Source organism: Atractosteus spatula, chromosome 1, assembly GCF_055471065.1.
Source record: "Atractosteus spatula isolate fAtrSpa1 chromosome 1, fAtrSpa1.hap1, whole genome shotgun sequence".
In the NCBI taxonomy this organism is placed as follows: Eukaryota; Metazoa; Chordata; class Actinopteri; order Semionotiformes; family Lepisosteidae; genus Atractosteus; species Atractosteus spatula.
Window position 1 is genome coordinate 55,531,065 of NC_142706.1, and position 18,015 is coordinate 55,549,079.

An 18,015-nucleotide genomic window follows, 5' to 3' on the forward strand; every position below is an offset into this window, starting at 1 on the left:
TTCATTACTTAATTTGAATTTCACAAGTTTTTATTTAATTGGTCTGTATCGTCATTTTTTCCAAATTGCCAATAAAACCTGGCCTGTGGGCTGTGGCCCTCCGGGACCAGGACTCACTGTCTTAGATCATGGAATTTTCCTTATTACTGTGATTAAAATTGTACATTGACAAACACAGGGGAGTTTTAATTCAGTCATTAAACATGTGAGGTCCTACACGTGCAGAGAAGTCCATAAATTTCCTGGAAGAAGCAACAAATGAAAATTTAAGTACATTAGCCTATTGATTGAATGTATCAAAAATTCCAGCATTTTCACCAAAGTTTAAAACTATTTTAAAAGTGTTTTTATTTTCTAGCTCTTGTTACATTATTCATATACTGCATGCTTACAAAAATATTATAACATTAGGATGATGACTACTCCTTTAAGAAACAGCTGGATAAAACTTCAGTTTCATCTACTAATAAACTACCCTTTGGGTCAGAGGACCCTCCCTCATTTGCAGAAATTTTTGTTCTCTTTTTTGTGTTTTCATTGACAAAAATCAATTCTACTTTCAACATGAACAAAAATGTTCACATTTTTGTATAATTTCTAGTCCTAAACTACTGCACCATACTGTACTGTATATACTGCTGTGACCAAACATTGACAATTTGAATTTACACCAAAAATACATAAGTTCAGTAGCGTTAACATTAAATTCAGAAACATCTGGTAAAAACCCCCAGTAATATTGAATATTTTGGACCATAAGAGTGTTTACTTTTAGTGCCATTTAAATGTGTGTATTAATGGTTGTGTGCAATATTAAAACAAATTCCTAGTGCATTCTGTGACACTTGGCAAATAAAATATTTGTATATGTATTAAATAACATAATTAAGTTTAGGTTCATTATACATTTTTCTCTTTGAATACTTCTTAATGTGCTCTTTAATATTACTAATAGTACCTTTAACCAATGAGCTGAAGGTACTATTACCTTAATTAATTTGTGCATTTTGTTATATACACAGCCTACTCCACATATTCAAAACCAAAAAGAAAGAAGTCAAATTATTATTATTAAAGAAAATTAAAGTAAAAGTCAAGATGGTATACATATTCAAAATCTTTGCTGTAGAAAACCTAAATTAATTTAGTTGCAGAAAATGGTCCTAATGAGCCGCTATTAAGTGAGCCGCCTAACGATTTAAGCGTCTTTTCTCTTTGTGCAATTACAGTGGTTTTTATGACAGAAAGAAAGCCCTGTGGGACCTTGGTCAGGTAGTGAGTTTAAGGAGCATTCAAGGCAAGTCAGTGGTAAAATAATTAAAAAGAACAGATCATGAGAAGGGTATAAAATATCAAAGTCTATGAATATTCTTGTGAGCACAGTCTGCACAATCATCAAGGAATGAAAGGTGCCTCATACCACCAAGACATTGGCTAGGTAGGGCTGTCCCCCCAAACTGAGTAGCCAGATAAGCAGGAAGCCAGTTTGATCGTGAAGCCATAGACACTTTTGAAAAAGCTATGGAGTTCAATGGTTTTGTGGTCACTCCACAAAGCTGGTCTGCTATCTCATAATCCCACCTGAACTTTTTGGTGTACAGTAATCGCAAACATATACTGTAATGTCATAAAACAACACTGATAATAACTACAGATGCTTCTCAACAGCAGGGACTGTAAAGCTTGGTTAGACTTAATGAAAAAATGGATGGACAAACATACCAACTCTAGAGGAAAACTGTTTCCACCTACTAAAGACTTAAAACTGAGATGAAAATTCACTTTTCTGTAGTATAATAATTCAAAGCATAAGAACAAAGCTACACCGGAGAGACTTATTAGCATAAGAAAGTGCATATCCTAGAGTGGCCTAGCCAAAGTCCTGACTTGAATTCTATTAAGAATCTGTGAAAAGACATGAAACCTGCTCTTTTTAAGACGTCCGCACGCAACAGGATGGCAAAATCCAAGCCAATGTGCAGTACTGGTAGAGTCCTACCCTAAAAGACCTGTGGTTGTAATTGCTATCAAACATGTTTCTACCAAAGTTTATGCAATCAACACATTTAAGTTGTTTTTGTAGCTTTTTATGTTTTTGCTAACATTTACTGTGAGATATTTTAGCCTTAGAAGTCTTCACTTTGAGCATTAGGTTTGGAATAAAGAATTAAGTCTAAAAAATGCATATGCACCACTTTGCAATTCACAAAGTGGGACACAGTAGGGAGGCTCTGAATACTTTTGCAAGGCACTGTACAGAATTCCCCTCTGTATTGGTAATAAATCTAATGTCTTAAGGTGTTGAGTCTCCTGAAGCCTGTAGGAGTTGATCTAACTGAGATATTTTGAAATGTAACTTTGCAAGAAATGTGTTTTATTAATCCACTATATGAGTAGGGCTGTCACATGTATTATAAATGGATCCAATATTTTTGATGTAAGTGACATTGTACACAAATGGGTATTTGCTCAAGGAACAGTTGTATTTCAAGCTGCTTAATCCAGGCAGGGTGGTTTTTCCTCTAAAATTTTCTTGTTTACTTACTTTAGGCCATCGCTATGTGGTTGATGTCAGTAGATGGCAGCATTATATATGTGTACACAAACTGATGTCTCATCACAACAACTTTTAGACAAAATATAGCACAATGATGTTTATTTTTGAGGCACACAACAAATAAGAACACAACTTATTTTTAATAAAACTCTCACACAATTTCATTTTTTGGTCAATCAATTATAGTTCATTAGTTTTTTTCATTGGCATGTAATATTAATTTATACACAATTCAAAAGGTTATGCAATTTAGGCAGTGAGACAAGAAAGGTTTATGTGGTAAATGGTTAATTCCCAGTCTGGCCATGACAGGGTGGAGTTCAGTGTGGATAAAAATGCTGGCAGTGATTCCTCTGAGACTGTGATTTTTTTTTCTGCAAGGCACTGTGACTGCTGATGTAAAACATCTACAAGGTAAAGATTTGAGCTGCATTGTTGCCTTGTTTTTTTAGGTTTAGTTCAATATTTATGGGTAGGTCTGTTCATTGTGTTAAGTTAAGAGAGATTGTGGCACAGCTGTGTCTTGCTCCACACATCTTGAATATCTTGTTGAATAACTGTTCTGGTTTTTGGACCCTAACAAAATACGTAAGAGTCATTGTAAGCAAACTATTCTAACATAAGGGAAATTGCAACAAACAGGAAAAAGTGATTTATGTTTTCTGAAGAAACGCTTACTGAATTAGCAGATCACAGAAGATGTATATGCACAAACACTTTAAAAACTATTGTCAACTATCTGAACACAAATTGGAGAAAACTGTATTAATGAAGTGCTTAAATTTGTCTGAATAATCTGTTTCATGCTCTCACTGCAGAGAAGTTAATTCTGCATTCAAGACTTGGCCAAGACTTGGTCACCTCAGGGCATAGTCTACAATCTAGTTCTAATTAAGCCACATTAGTTAGTATGGTTTGTCAGAAGTGTGGAGATGATACCAATCTATATTTTGTCTTTGTTATAATCCACAACCCCATATTTGGGACACCGAAAATGCAATTACTCACATTCTGTTTATGTATAAACCACCTGTGTTTGTACTGCTGCTGCCTTCATATTAACTGATACCTTGTGTTTTTAAGCAAGAATGTCATAATTAGGAAATGTACACTGGTGATCCCATAACGTAACAAAGGTTACAAACAAGAGGAGGCCATTCAGCCATTTGGTTTTCTTTCATCACAGCTTGCTTACTTTCTAGTAGCTAATTGAGCCAAGGATCTTACCCAGGCATTTCTTGAAAGAAGCCAGGGTATATGCATTGTCAACATGGCTGGGTAGCTTGTTCCAGATTCAAATAACCCTTTTTGGAAAAAAAGTGCCTCCTGTTCTCAATTTTAAATCCACTTCCTTGTCATTTCTACTTGTGTCGTTTAATTTATGTTTCATTTGCTCTTTCTGAAGATATCTGTTGGCTCGAATCAGTTCGCGTCTGAAGATTTTGAATATTTGAATCAAACTGAATAAGATCCCCTTGGACTCTTCCCTGCTAAAGAAATAAAAGATTCAGTTCTTTTAGTGTGTTAACGTAAGATACTTCATTAAGTTCTGGAATGAATGTGCTAGCTTTTGACCTGACTCATTTCAGATGATGTCCTACAGTACTATCCAGTGTAAAAGAACTATTTTGTTTGTAAATATACACATTAACAGGAAAGGGGAAAAAGTATTGCAGTGTAATTAGACTACTGAGTCCTCAAAATTGGTTACGTAGTATAGAAAGACACTTAGGATCCTGGTGTATACAGTATGTGCACAGATTGTTATGAAAAGTCGATGAATAGAAAGCAAGCAAAATCATTCTTGGTAGTTTGTATGCCATTGTATGTTTTTTGTTATCACCAGATACTACATTTTATGAATGTACTACATTTTATAATACCCTGAATTGTAAGCAGTGGTTAGGAAATGGATAGATGGATTTATTTATAAGCATTTGAACAACAAAATAAATTTCATTTATTGATATTTTTCTAGCTAACTTCCTCTATGTTGTGTTCCACTATCTGTTACATTATGTAGAGGTCTTGTAGCCTCATTAAACAGGAATATTGTTTATGTTGTAAATTGTGTTCCCTTCTTTATTTCAGAACAAGATTAAATACAATTTTATTTAGAAAAAGAAAAACAATGAGTGTTAACCTGAGTAACAGTTAACACCCATGTAGTATAACTGTAGTATAACACCCAAGTAATATTTATAAGACAAAAATACCTGTGTAAAGACTTTATTTCCTTATTCTTTTATTATCTCTTTTTCCCTAAATTACAGGACGTTGTTGTTCAGAACAGTCATGATAGTTATAGGCAGATATTAGGTATTTATCTGTAGAACAAGTGATTAGGTAGAACACAAACTGAAAAGGTGAGATTTATGCTGGCTTATTCTATACTTGACCTGAATGACTTGAATGACTAAACAGGTGTTTTCACCTGGCACAGAATGAGGTATGGAGTTCTTCTCTTCCTAGGCTTTGCTACGGATAGCTGCTGCCTCACTTCAATCCCTCTCTGTCTGAATAAAAAACAAACATCACTTGGTGCACTTTATATCCCCTTGGAAACTGAAACCTATCCAGATACTGTTTACACACAAGCCAGGTGTTCCTGCAGTAGCAGGAAATGGAGCCAACTCAATATACTACTGCAATTTGAAAAACACGGAATACAGCCAGTTGCACACTTTGGTGTAGAGCGATAGCAATTGATATCTTAATTTTAAGTTCGACAACTGCAAATGTAATACATCTACAATACTTACCTTTTAAGAATACTACACTAATAGTACTTATATCATAGATGACTGTCCAGGTCAAAATTCATTCTCTATGACTTAATGGCAACTCTTCACTCCCAGAGTACTGCTTCAGCAGAATCCAATGATTGATTTGAAAGTTTACATTCTTTTGAGGAATTCTGCTGTGATATACACTACTTGCAATTTCAGCTGACTCTGGTTCACATGCCAAAACAAATATAGTAAACTTGGATGAGCTCACATAATGGACCTATTTACAAGTCAAGCAGTGTGGCTATTTAAGCCTTTTGAGCATATTTTCATGACACTTTACGTTAATTATAAAGCTTCTAACATTTCTTTAGAAACCTTCTTTATTCTACTCAGCATTTTACAGAATGTGTGACTGCACCACTCTCTTCAGTTAAAAATAAAATTAGTCCTTGAATTTCCTATACCTAATTATTACAAAGCAGACTTAGAGTTTTTATTTATAATTCTATATCCAGAATATATCCATATGAGACCAGGAATGGTTATAAAACCTCTTTACCTGAAAAGCCAGTTCATGTTCAGGGTTAATTTAGCTGGGAGTTTCATGATGCCATTAAAAGTTCTTTTAATAGATCTGTCTCCTGAGCATAATCTGTCCAAAAACACAATTATATTCCCTAATTGTAAAATAAATGGGATAAATGTTAGTGTTGTTATAACTGCCAGACTGCATTCTGATCAATTTATGTAGCTTTTTTGTTAAGAGGTGTTATTTAGGCAAAATAAGCTATTTAGTAAATCATCGCTTTTATTGTAAACTACAGTTTTTGTTCTCTCATTTTTTTCGATCTTTATAAAATGCAGAGATTACATTCAATGTGATATGCACTTAAGCTTGGATTTACTTTAGAACTCGTCATGCATTATTTACTTTATGTCTGTGATTCATTTTCATGAATCACAAATATCAGAATAATCACTATTAGCTTGTGCAGTCCGCAATACAGAAAAACGTTATAAAACAATGACATGCCCTCAGTCAGTTTGTAATGTTCTATTTAATGAGACTGTCACTACCTTGTAAAACAGAGTTAAAAATATTACTATTAAACAGAGACTGTGGTAATTGGGGAACATAATAATTCATATCATGAAAACTGCTGATAAAAGAGCTTGATTGTATTAATGTCAGACTTTTGTATATTATGAATGCGAAAGATTATGTTTGCAGAGAAATACACACTTTTTCTGTATGGTCAAAGTCAGCTCTGAAGAAGATCCTGGTTTTAATCATAAATAATTTTGCATGTGAACAATTCTTAAATCAGTGCAATCAGTATGGTAATTCCATTTATACATTTGCATTAAAATGGTAAGAGAATTCTTCCACTACTGAGAATTCTTCATCACTCTTCAAATCATCAAAATAAATCTCTGCAAGCATTGCCAGTTTTCTGTGTTTTTGGTGATTCTGTGAAGTGCCTTGAAAGAATGAGTTGCTATTGTTCAGTTGAACAGGGTCATGAAAATCAAGTACACGAGCTAATGTGTGCATCTGACCATGAAACACATACAGTGTGACCTCGTGTTATGGGGCAGGACAGCTTCAATAAAAACAGATATTAGCCATTAGATTTTTATGATGAGGTGGTTGCACATCCTACATATCTTGATAAATACCCTTTCACATTCTTTAAAGCTTTCTATATGTTAACCTCTAACAAATTATGTCCAGCAAGATAGTGTCCCTGCACTTACAATGCCCTCCAGATTTATTCATACCCCTGATGAAATGGGGAACGACTTATGGATTACATACAAATTCAAAATCAGGGAGGCACAGTGGCATAGTGGTTAGCATTGCTGCTCTGTCTCTGTTAATCAAAGAATATCACGAAAGATCTACCTACTTGCATATGCCATCTTCTGGGTCCTCGAGCCCAAATCTTTCATCAAATGTTAGCTGTATCTGCATGTTTTCATCTGCTGCAACTAGTCTCCAGACTAGCACTTTATTCCGAGGATAGGTATGGGGAAATTCCGGACTGTGCACAACTCCTTCTCCTGTAACTGTAATGACTTTCTCATGCTGAGAATTTTGTACTCCTTTAAAAAAATAAAAAAAGGAACATTTAGTTACCACTCAACAAGGACATACTAGTGACAATTTCAGCAGTTAAATCAGATCCTAATAAAAGCAAGAGAGATGAGATATGCAGAGCATATTTGGCTTAGCTCGCCTGTCTGAGGGAATCGGCAGTCTTGCCAGATGTGGCGAGGCTGCCCAGATCCTTCCCCGTATTGCAAGGATTGAGCCAGGGAGGTGCTTCATGGGTGTAAATGGGGTGGTGGGAAGGGTACAAGAGAGACGTGCTAAAGGAAGTCCCAGGCAAATGCATGCAAGTGAAAGTGAGCAAGATTAGGATACAAATTTCCTTCTGAATTTCACATCACAGCCAACAATTTCAGTTGTTTGAAAACTGAATTACACCACAATCTTCTGAGTTCAACACAGAGTTCACTGAAGCACATTTTCTTAAAAAAGCTTTAGATCCTCATGAATGTGACAGAGAGATGAAACATAGAGCATTTTGCATGACTCACTTACAATAGGCGAGGGAACGGCAGTCATGCAGATAGGCTGCTCACACACCTACTCACTATTGTGAGGACTGAGCTACGGAGTCTACTGCAACATTGTACAGTAGATGGGGAGGTAGATGGGGAGGTGGGGAGGGAATGCAAATGCGATTTGCAAAATGTAAGACCTGGGTGCAAGACTTATATACAGTACATACAGTAGGTGAAAGGAAGTGAGGAAAATAAGGACCCAATGTTCCTGCTAAACCTTTGTTACAAACTCCAGAAAATCTACCTAACAATATAATTTTAAAATAAAGTAGTTCACTTTAGGGAAAAAAATGAAAAAGAAAACATGTCTAAGCTTCAGTTTGATTGAGGTTGGTTTTCCATCATGGTTTTTCCTTTCTCTACATAATTTGTAATTCATCTGATCTTTCCCTTCTACTTTGGTATGCTAGAACGCAGAAAGGATTGAAGGAAGAAGGGATAAAAAGCATAGGAGAGGAAAAGATATAGAGTCCTTTGTTCTACTATGCTTATATCCCTGCTACCTTCCTCTATTTCATACCTGAAGAAGGCTCATACAGGAAAAAGATTGTTTCTGTTTTTCAGCATGGAATTAATCTTTACTTGTTCCCTTTGCAGCAAATGCACACTGACACAGCTCCCCAAGTCAATTTAAGACTTAAATTGTCTTAAGAAAAAAGTAAGAGCATTATTGGATTGTTTCCAATACTAACATACACTGCACAGTCTTTGATATGTGTAATACTGTGTATAACTTAATTTTTAAATTTAAATGTATTAGACAATATGTTTTGCAATTGAAAGCATATTGATTTTTAATAAAGAGAGCTTCTGGCCCTCATGTGCTAATGTTATACCTGAATATGAAACCATTTTGAAGCAAAGCCTTTTCTTTGTCATGTTCCACTGTATTATTATGCAAAGTGGCTAGCTGGAACAGAAAAACTCATACATATTTGATCTTACAACATTTTATAGAGTTATAATTATACTGCTACAGCAGCTTCTGTTGTTACAACAGCTATAGTATTTATTAAGACTACTGCTGCTAGTGCTCTGAAAATGGTACTGTTTCCTATACACTTGGTGCTTGACAATAATTCACTCTTGTTGTATTAGATAACAGTTTAGCCATTTTTAAAAATCTTTTTTCAACAACCTTTTATGATATATGAGGACATTATTAATGATGTAAACTGACTATATCATTGGTGGTCCTTACTGCTTTCTCCTTTAAATAAGTTAAGGCAAAATATTTGCTGCATATACTGTATTCGTTTCTGAAACACCCCTGGCACATATGTTTACAAGATCTTCACACTAAAGTCATAGACAGGTTTTAAATCACATATGTAGATCATTCAAAACAGGATCTTAAGGAACTGAAAATCTTGAGGAAGTTTTTACAACTGACAGTCCTTCTTGTGGTGAAGACAGAAAAAGATTAATTCATATTCTTGGCACATAATAATAACACAGGGTAACACAGGTTAACCATTAAGTTTAATGGTCAAAATATCTGGTGTACTGCATGAACATCAATGAAACTGTCAGACATATAAAAGAAAATGTATAGACATAAACGTGTAATAAGAAGCAAGTTAGATGGTGGAATCAAACAATATTAAATTGGAGCTTCTGAATTACCATACAAAACAAATATCTTAGAGATACTGATATATTGTAATTATTACAGTTTCAGAAACTTTGAATTCTAATAATGTTTTCTTGTTATGAGTTATTGCAATAGTTTTTGCAGGTGGTTAAAGTTAACGTTTAATAGAAGTCAAATTATTACTTATTTTCTTTGGATGTTTAACTGTTCTTAACGTGAACGTGAGAGATATAGAATAATTAACTCATTATCTATACATTTAAGTACAGTATATACTATACTGTTCTGTAAGCTTTTCTATGTTAAAACAGAAAAAAAATGAAACACGTATATTGATTCAAACTATAAATTATATAGAAAAGAATACTTGAAAAGTGACTGAATACCTTGAACTGCATAAAATAGAATCATCTGTTCATCAGAATGAGATGAAACCAGGTGAGTTTAAGACATTTCTGTCCAGGTCTTCTGTTTTTGGAAATCTGACTGTAATTTTCGGATAATTCTATGGATTGAGTTTTGATGTATGTAGCAAGAGCTCTTGATATTAAAGTCATTTTAGCCTGATAAAAGAGTTTTTTATTGATAAGCGTGATTGATGAAAATCATCCCAATCTAATTTATCTATATTTATATAAAAATACGTCAAACTACAGCATATTGGTATCTTAGATTCCTTACTGTTTGGTGTGTTCTGTGCCACAAAGTGAGATATATTCATGCGTTTGTTTTAGTTTCTACTTATTGATTAATATTAATTTTGGTATTGGTGGCATATTATGTCTAACACTCTATATACAGTGTGACTTAACAGATGTCTGGGGACAGGCCAAATTGTAATCTTGCACTTTCACTCTCCTACAAGTAAATACTCACTGGCCCCCACCACTCAGCACATATCTTTTCTAGCTCCCCTCACTCCAAGCAACTGAACTCTTGCAGCAGCTTCCTGATTTGTTGACCCGGCCAGCACTACATAATTAAGTGAGTTAACGCAAAACTGTCAAGGACACAACTCCTTTACTATATTTGTTGGCTCGTTTCATCATTATTACAATTTGACTGAACTACTGGAATAATATGCCTAAGTGTATACAGTATACTACAAATGAGGTAAGATTAAGAAAGCACTTACCTGTACAAGACTATTCTTATACAACATACAGTATACAGTATAACATGTTAATGAACATTTGTGCAATAATAACTGTTAGTTATGTCATTAAACCACACAGCCTGAGTAGGGACCTTTAATGTCCTTGGGTTATATAAAAACCCATGCTTTTATAGTTTTAGTCAAGAATCTTTGGATGTTTTTTCATGATGGAGCCTGTAATTTCATAGAGCATTTTATAGCATTGCGTTTGATCAGTTCTCCTCACTGTTTTGTTTTCTACTGTACTTTCTGGTAAAATTGGAATGTTTAAAAAACCACATACACACAGTTTTCTTTACCACAGAAGCAACTGCAGTCATCACAACAGTATGTTTTTAATTACCTCTGAATTATACTAATGAAATAACATTGCTTATAAAAAACATAATGATTAATGTACATTTGAATTTAAGACATATAACAGTCTAATCCATGTGGTATAAAGAATACACATGGTTGTTAATAAAGTGCAGGCCTCTGCTTAGACTCTAGTTCAATTATGAATGAAAATGCTGGAATACATTCTTAACTCTGGCATCCAGAAAAAAAACTGTGCTAAGTACTTAATTGAAATCATGTTCACCTAAAATTAAAGTTTCAATATTTTAGTCATTTTACGAGGAAAACAAATTAACAGAATGGTAAGTCCTCGATTAGTTAGGCAAATTTTCAGACAAAAGCCTCTTACCTAAATACCTATCAATGTATTATGTTCCAAAAAATTCTAATGCTTTTCAGGTTTATAGCGAAACTTGCTGTGGAAGCACACAGATCTCCATCTACAAAATTATTGATAAAAAGGAAAGGAAGGTCTGCAATATGGTTTAGGTTAGCAATTTGATGTTGAACTAATTTTATTTGCATTAACATACTTTTGGATTAATAAAAAACAGGAAGACACCCCAGTCTGTATTTTTGGAGGATGGAATGAATACGCTTATCATTTTCAGGTACGGTGCTAGATAAGGACTGACACATGAGGTCAGAAAAACAACCCAAAGGATTGTTTTTTTTTCTATCCTTCCCAGATAGTTTCCAACATATATTTGAGGTGCTAGGGTATTTCCTGCTGTTAGGATGTTTTTGTGTGATGTGCAGACTCAAAGTATGACCCCACTTTCCTGGCAAATCAATATTAATGTTAAAAACAGAATTTGGTCATCAGGGTTAATTACATTAAACATTACTTTTCCTTGACCTCATTTTCTAGTTTTTCATCAGAGATTAAGAGTGAACTGGGTTACAGTAAAAGTACAGTACTGCTATTGTATTTTGTTACAGATTAGTGAGGGTACCCCTCAAACCACATAACTAATTTCAATCACTAACTTTTTACATCCAAAGATGTAAGCGTGTCTTATTTTAATGCATATTGTGTCAGGAATCTACTTCAATGGCAAAATCTATCCAGCATAAAATGATCATTTTGTCCATGAGGACACAAACAATCCATAAAAAACATGAACAAGATTGTGTAATTTTATACAGTATGTGAACTTGGGAATAATCACATTAACAGAACAATGTTAAGTACCACCAAGTACCAAAATATGTTTACTGTTTAATCAAAGTTTTAGATTTCACTGTATGTGCAAAAAATCACATCCCTAGAATAAAAATAAGTAAATTAATATTTATTTAAATCTTCCCTTCGATTGAATATTGAAGTAACCCACATATTACTCTACTGTTCTAATTCTAAATAATATGAAACTCCAGTTCTGTTATGCTTAAATTTTTTTCATGTTATCTATTATAATCAGGAAATCAATGCATTTAAACTACACCTAATGACAAACTGTCATATATATGAAAATAGAAAAACTATTAATCCTGATTAGAAATACTATTGGCTTTGAGTTGACCACAATTGTTTTAAAATAAAATAAATAAATGTCCCAGCATTTGCTTTATTATAATATAAAAGTAATGTATAAGTATTTATAATGGTTTTTAAAAAATGCACCTCTATTACCTTTGGAAGTTATTTACCAGCAATTGCATACACTGCTTTTCTTTTAAAAGACAACATCCCATTCTTTATTTTGAGCAAAGAAGTCAAAGTAAAAGCTTTTGCCCTTGGACAGCATCCAAGATTTGTCTAAGATAGCAAGGTGTTAGATGGCTGCAAAATGGGTCCACAAACTTTAGTCACGATTTTTTGGACACTATGCACTATAATACAGACACTATAGTATGCTGATAAACCAGTCATTGAATGCAATTTATCGAAGCAGAAAATGCACCATTCATTCACATGGCAAATCTGTGCAAACTGCAGATTTGCATTTGCTTTTATTTTCAATCCTGCTCTCACTTGACTCATAAGAAAATGTCATACTATTTATTTTTTAAACATAAGCACAGAATTAACTTTTTTCTGAGAATAAAAAACTAGAGAACACTTTTTTCTGAAAACTTGTTTTAGAAAATATGAACATGTTGTTGACATGAAACAAGCAACCTAATAGTTTTTCACTTTGGCTTAATCAAAGTTATCAAAATGTTCATGTTTTTCATATATATGCAATAAGCAATGTATTCAGTTTTCCTAAGTCAGGTAATTTAATTTCCTATTGCACACTCACATTTAACCCCTAAAACAATGAAAAAAGATTTCAGTCTACTAAAAACTGTGTACTTGTCTAAGAGATTTTGTCAATTCATTTAGTATGTACAACAAAACATAAAATGTAATGCATTTAACATAAGAGAGGGCTTTAATGAAAAATATTGTTACTTTTAGTCAAGATTTAAGAAAGCTGGCTTTTCCAGCCACTAAAAATCACACACACACACACATCTGTTACATATTAAAGCTTTTGTAGTGGTTACTACAGGTGCAGTAAATTCCAAGCCTGGTTTCAAATATTTATTACTTTTGGGTTTACAGTAGGTCAGAGAAGATGGTGAATGGTGCATGTGAATTTTTCTTAGCTTTGAAAATAATACGGCTTTATGAGAATATCATTTCTTAACTGAATCTGTCACACAGATGGTTGTGAAGATTTGGGACACTTTGTTCCCTACAATAAATTCTTTATCAGGTTATTTATAATATAACATCAGAGCAAAATCATGCAATATTTTATTTTTAATACACAAGTCTGAAATTTTGACAACATAAAAAATACAAGATAGTCACATGTGCTTCCTTCTTTCACTGTTTTCCTTATTCTATTTAATAATTTCTTTCATCCTTCTGCTGTGCGACATAAGCTGTGTATGTGTTGAACACTAATCAAGCCAAACCGCTTTCCACATGTCTGCAATGCTGTCATATGAAGCTGATGATTATGTTTGCATTTGCAGTTGTTCCCTTCCATTTTCTTATTTTAGTTGTATGGCCAACAAGCAGTAAATAACAGGGAAAAACTCAAAAGTACTCAATCACGGAGAAACCCATCAAACTGAGAAACCCAATATTGTATATTTTGTTCTTATTTTGGATTTATGACTTAAATGTCATTACTTTGTTTACATTTTCCATACTATTTAGTAATGTTACCATGCCATAAAAATGTTTCCCACAATCCTGAAATCTATCCTTTAACATAATCTATCTTTTCTGTGCCTAACCTCTAGCTGGTGATGACACTTGTTTGCAATGTCATCAGCAGCTTGAGCCAGAACCTATCCTGGCAAGTAATGGGCACAAGGCAGGATACACCTGGATGGGATGCCAGTCCATCACAGGGCACACACAGACACATAAACACACACATACTACACTAGGGTCAGTTAACCTACCAGTATGTCTTTGGACTGTGGGAAGAAACCAGAGCAACAGGCAGAAACACAAATGACATTGGGAGAACATACAAACTACACACAGACAGCACCCAAGGTCCAGAATTGAACCCAGGGCCCTGCCGCTGTGAGGCAGTAATGCTATTTGTAGAACTTACTGTAATATGTAACACATAAAACATGTTGTAACATTGCGGGAAGTAGTGACAGTATTCTTAATGTCGTGCTTTCATGATTTAATATAGGGATGCAGGAATATGATTTCATTTGTGACCATTCCAATATGTTGTTTTTATCACCAATAAAACATTGGATACAGTGTTGATGACTTTTATTACTAAGACATTTCCCTGATTTCAGTCAGTGCTAAAGCACCTTTACAAAAGAACCTATACTAAGGATCTTTGCACTGATACAACTTTACATAAATGAATGATTTCTGCTCTTGCTATTATTGTGATGATATTCTGTCATGCTTTTCGGCATGTTTTGATTCCCATAGTCTCTTGCTAGTTTTATTTGTACTTGAGAAAGTTTTTTAAGGCAAGAAGGGGGATTCTGGCTCTTCCAGGAAGCTCAAACTAGAAGTTCTAACTCTGCTGTATACTTGTACTTTCAGGATGGTGTCAGTCTTCCTCAACTCTAGGGGGCACTGGTTGTCATGTCATCATCATCATCATCATGAAAATCATTACTTTTTTTCTGTAGTTCAGACAAACTCTAGCTGAAGGAAGAATTAAAAATATAATTTGAAATAGTATGTTTAACTTGTCTGAGGAAGAGGATACATTACCAGGCTGTTGGAACCCACAAAAGAACAAAGCAAGAGACTCCATAATGCTGACACAAAATTCCTAAGTTAAAAAGACTAAAATGAGAAAAAAGACAAGGCTATATTTAGTTTATGGAATGCATAAAGGGGATATTAAACGTTGAATGGAAGTTTGAGATGCATTTTCTAATCAAAAAGTGACAGAGGAGAGTTAGAATGTGATGTTTCAAAGACTATTGTTTTAAGCAGGGGTAACTAAGCAGTTAAAATAATAATTACAGATCACGTAACTTTTGCATTGCTTAGGAACTTTGAATCCACACGCAGTCCCCACAAAAGCAACAAACTGATCATAAATTTCAGATGAGAGAAAAAGTTAATTTAATTTAAATACTTATGAAGTACCAGTTTTATATTTTATTAGAAAAAATAAGTGGGAAATACAAGCTGTAAACTCCAAATGTACTGAACCTTAAAGCAGTTATCCTCCTCCAGGAATTAGTATTTTTTCTGGTGGTGTAACCTTAGATGCACAGACATGGACAAAATAGTGGGACATTGACTAATTGCATTTTAATTTGATTTGGAGACAATGCATAACATTGAGTAGATTTGGGTTAGCAATGAGAAATGTTGAAATATGAGATGGGCTGACTTCAAAGTGCTAATGGTTCTAGGAAGAAAAAATACATAATATTTATTTGCTTACATAAATATATTTGTTCCTATAGGTATTACAAGAAAGGGTGTTATAAAAAATATGTTTTCATATACTACCATAAGTCTAATTCTGCAGTTAAGCAATAGCTTTTTAAAAATTGAAGGGTAAATCCAGTAAGCATCTCCTTTTATTAAACAAGGTATTGCTACTATCTCTCCTCCAAAGAAGTTTCAATCCCATAACATTTTAATGTAAAAATATCATTATGTTGAGCCTTGAAATTATGAATGGATACTCTCTGTTGTTATAAATGACAATTTATCCCTTAAAACACTTTATTTCATTCTTTAAACTAGTAACAAGTACTGTACTAGGTTACTGAACAGATGATAGAAACAACACCACCATTTTCAGGTTTTTCTTTCTACTTTTCAGTGTGGAATTGATACTTACTGGTTCTTTACAGCCCTCACTGTCACGATCGTAAACCCCTCCTCTTAAGGACGCTCCAGCCCTTCCTTGTTTTATACACATCTCCCGCACCTGTCTCCAGTTCCAGCCCCCTGTGCTATATAAGCCAGACGTTCCTGCCTATTGGGGCTCAGCTTTGGAAGATGGACGCCCGGAAGCCCGCCTACCCGCGAGTCCAGGAGCGACTCGACGGCATAGGCTTCATCACGGCGTGACCTACTGAGTCCGGGATTAGGGAGCGTCTGGTCCCGTTACCCCCTTTATTCCCCCGACCCTCTGCCAGATCCCGCTCCAGTTTTTAACTCTGTTTGTCTGTCAGGATGGACTACCCGGTCTTGGACATTTGCTTCACTCATGGATTTGCCTCGGACTCCCTTGGACTGTTTGCCTCAGCCACATCTCCCCCTGAACACCAGCGCACCGTGGACACGCCCCCTGTTTTCCTTCCAGCACCTTGCATGCCTTTTTCCCCGTGTTTTCTTCACTCCCCCCGGATTGTGTTGTCTGCATAGGGCCCTGAAAGAATGCTTCGTGACACTCACACTGACACAGCTTCACTCAATTCTTTAAACTACAGTAATCCCTTGTCATACATGTTTAATTTATTCCTCAAAAACTGCTTGTAAGGTGGGTGAAATCTGGTAAAACTAAATTTAAATCCCCATTACTGCCAGTGTTATAATCTCCTGTTGATTCCAGAACTCAAAAATGTTTCCTCAGACACCCAAACTTCACCTTAATACGGCACAAAATGTTGTCTAAGTCTGAAAACAGTAACTTTGTGGGTTAATTATTTGAGTACTGTAACATACTTAAAGTTAATTGTTGATATATCAACAATACATAGGAAACCAGTAACACTCTTGTACAGTAGTTACATTGTTAAAGTGATTACCAAATTAATTAGCATAAAGTACTATTCTGTACTATATGCACTAAACACGTACAGCATAAGCCTTTATTATAAAAAAAGTTCAAATAAAATTAAAAAATTTGCTTGTTAAATGGAAGGAATTACCATGTGTCTTATAAACAAAAACATGCATAACGGTGGCTCATATAGTGAGGGATTAGTGCTCTTTATAATTTAAATCACTATACTTTCAATCACCATTCAAATGCATCAATGGGAAATATATCAATGCTCTTGTCTTGTTTAGATGACAAATAAATGAAGTAATTAAGTAAGTAATTAATTCTAAAAGTACTGACAACATTTACCAAACCAAACTATCTCACTTTAATGTTACATCATTGTCCATTATGTTTTAAACTCTTATTTCAGAAATTGCATGATTTGTTATATAGTTATTAAAGTTCTTCAATCCATCCTTGTTCTATATTGCTTTATTCAGTATAGGATTGCAGAGCCTAACCTGACAGGCAATGGGTGCAACTCAGCATACTCCCTTGGTGGAACTATTTAAATTATTTTTTCTGTATACAGTATATGCTTAAATGTATCAATTATTTTAAATATCTGACTACCAACTAAAGCAATATTTACATAGCCTATAAAATGTATTAATTTACATTTACATTTCTGCACAGCCCATAATAATTTAGATCTATAGTATGTACAGTAAACGTCTTGTTCTGTAGTGTCATGCTTGGGCTGACTCAATGGAATGGTGATTGACTTCTAGGAATCCAAGGAAGTCCTCTGACACAGGAAGAGTGGCCTCTTCGTG

At 34.4% G+C, this 18,015-nt stretch overlaps 1 protein-coding gene across 1 annotated transcript in view; it reads right to left on the bottom strand.

The window, feature by feature from the left end:
• pdgfc (platelet derived growth factor c) overlaps positions 1-18,015 on the bottom strand; it is a 104,229-nt gene that overhangs the window by 42,700 nt on the left and 43,514 nt on the right. The window contains exon 2 of the mRNA XM_088917220.1: positions 7,200-7,395. Coding sequence (XP_088773346.1) covers positions 7,200-7,395 — 196 coding nt within the window. The remainder of the gene's footprint in view (positions 1-7,199; positions 7,396-18,015) is intronic.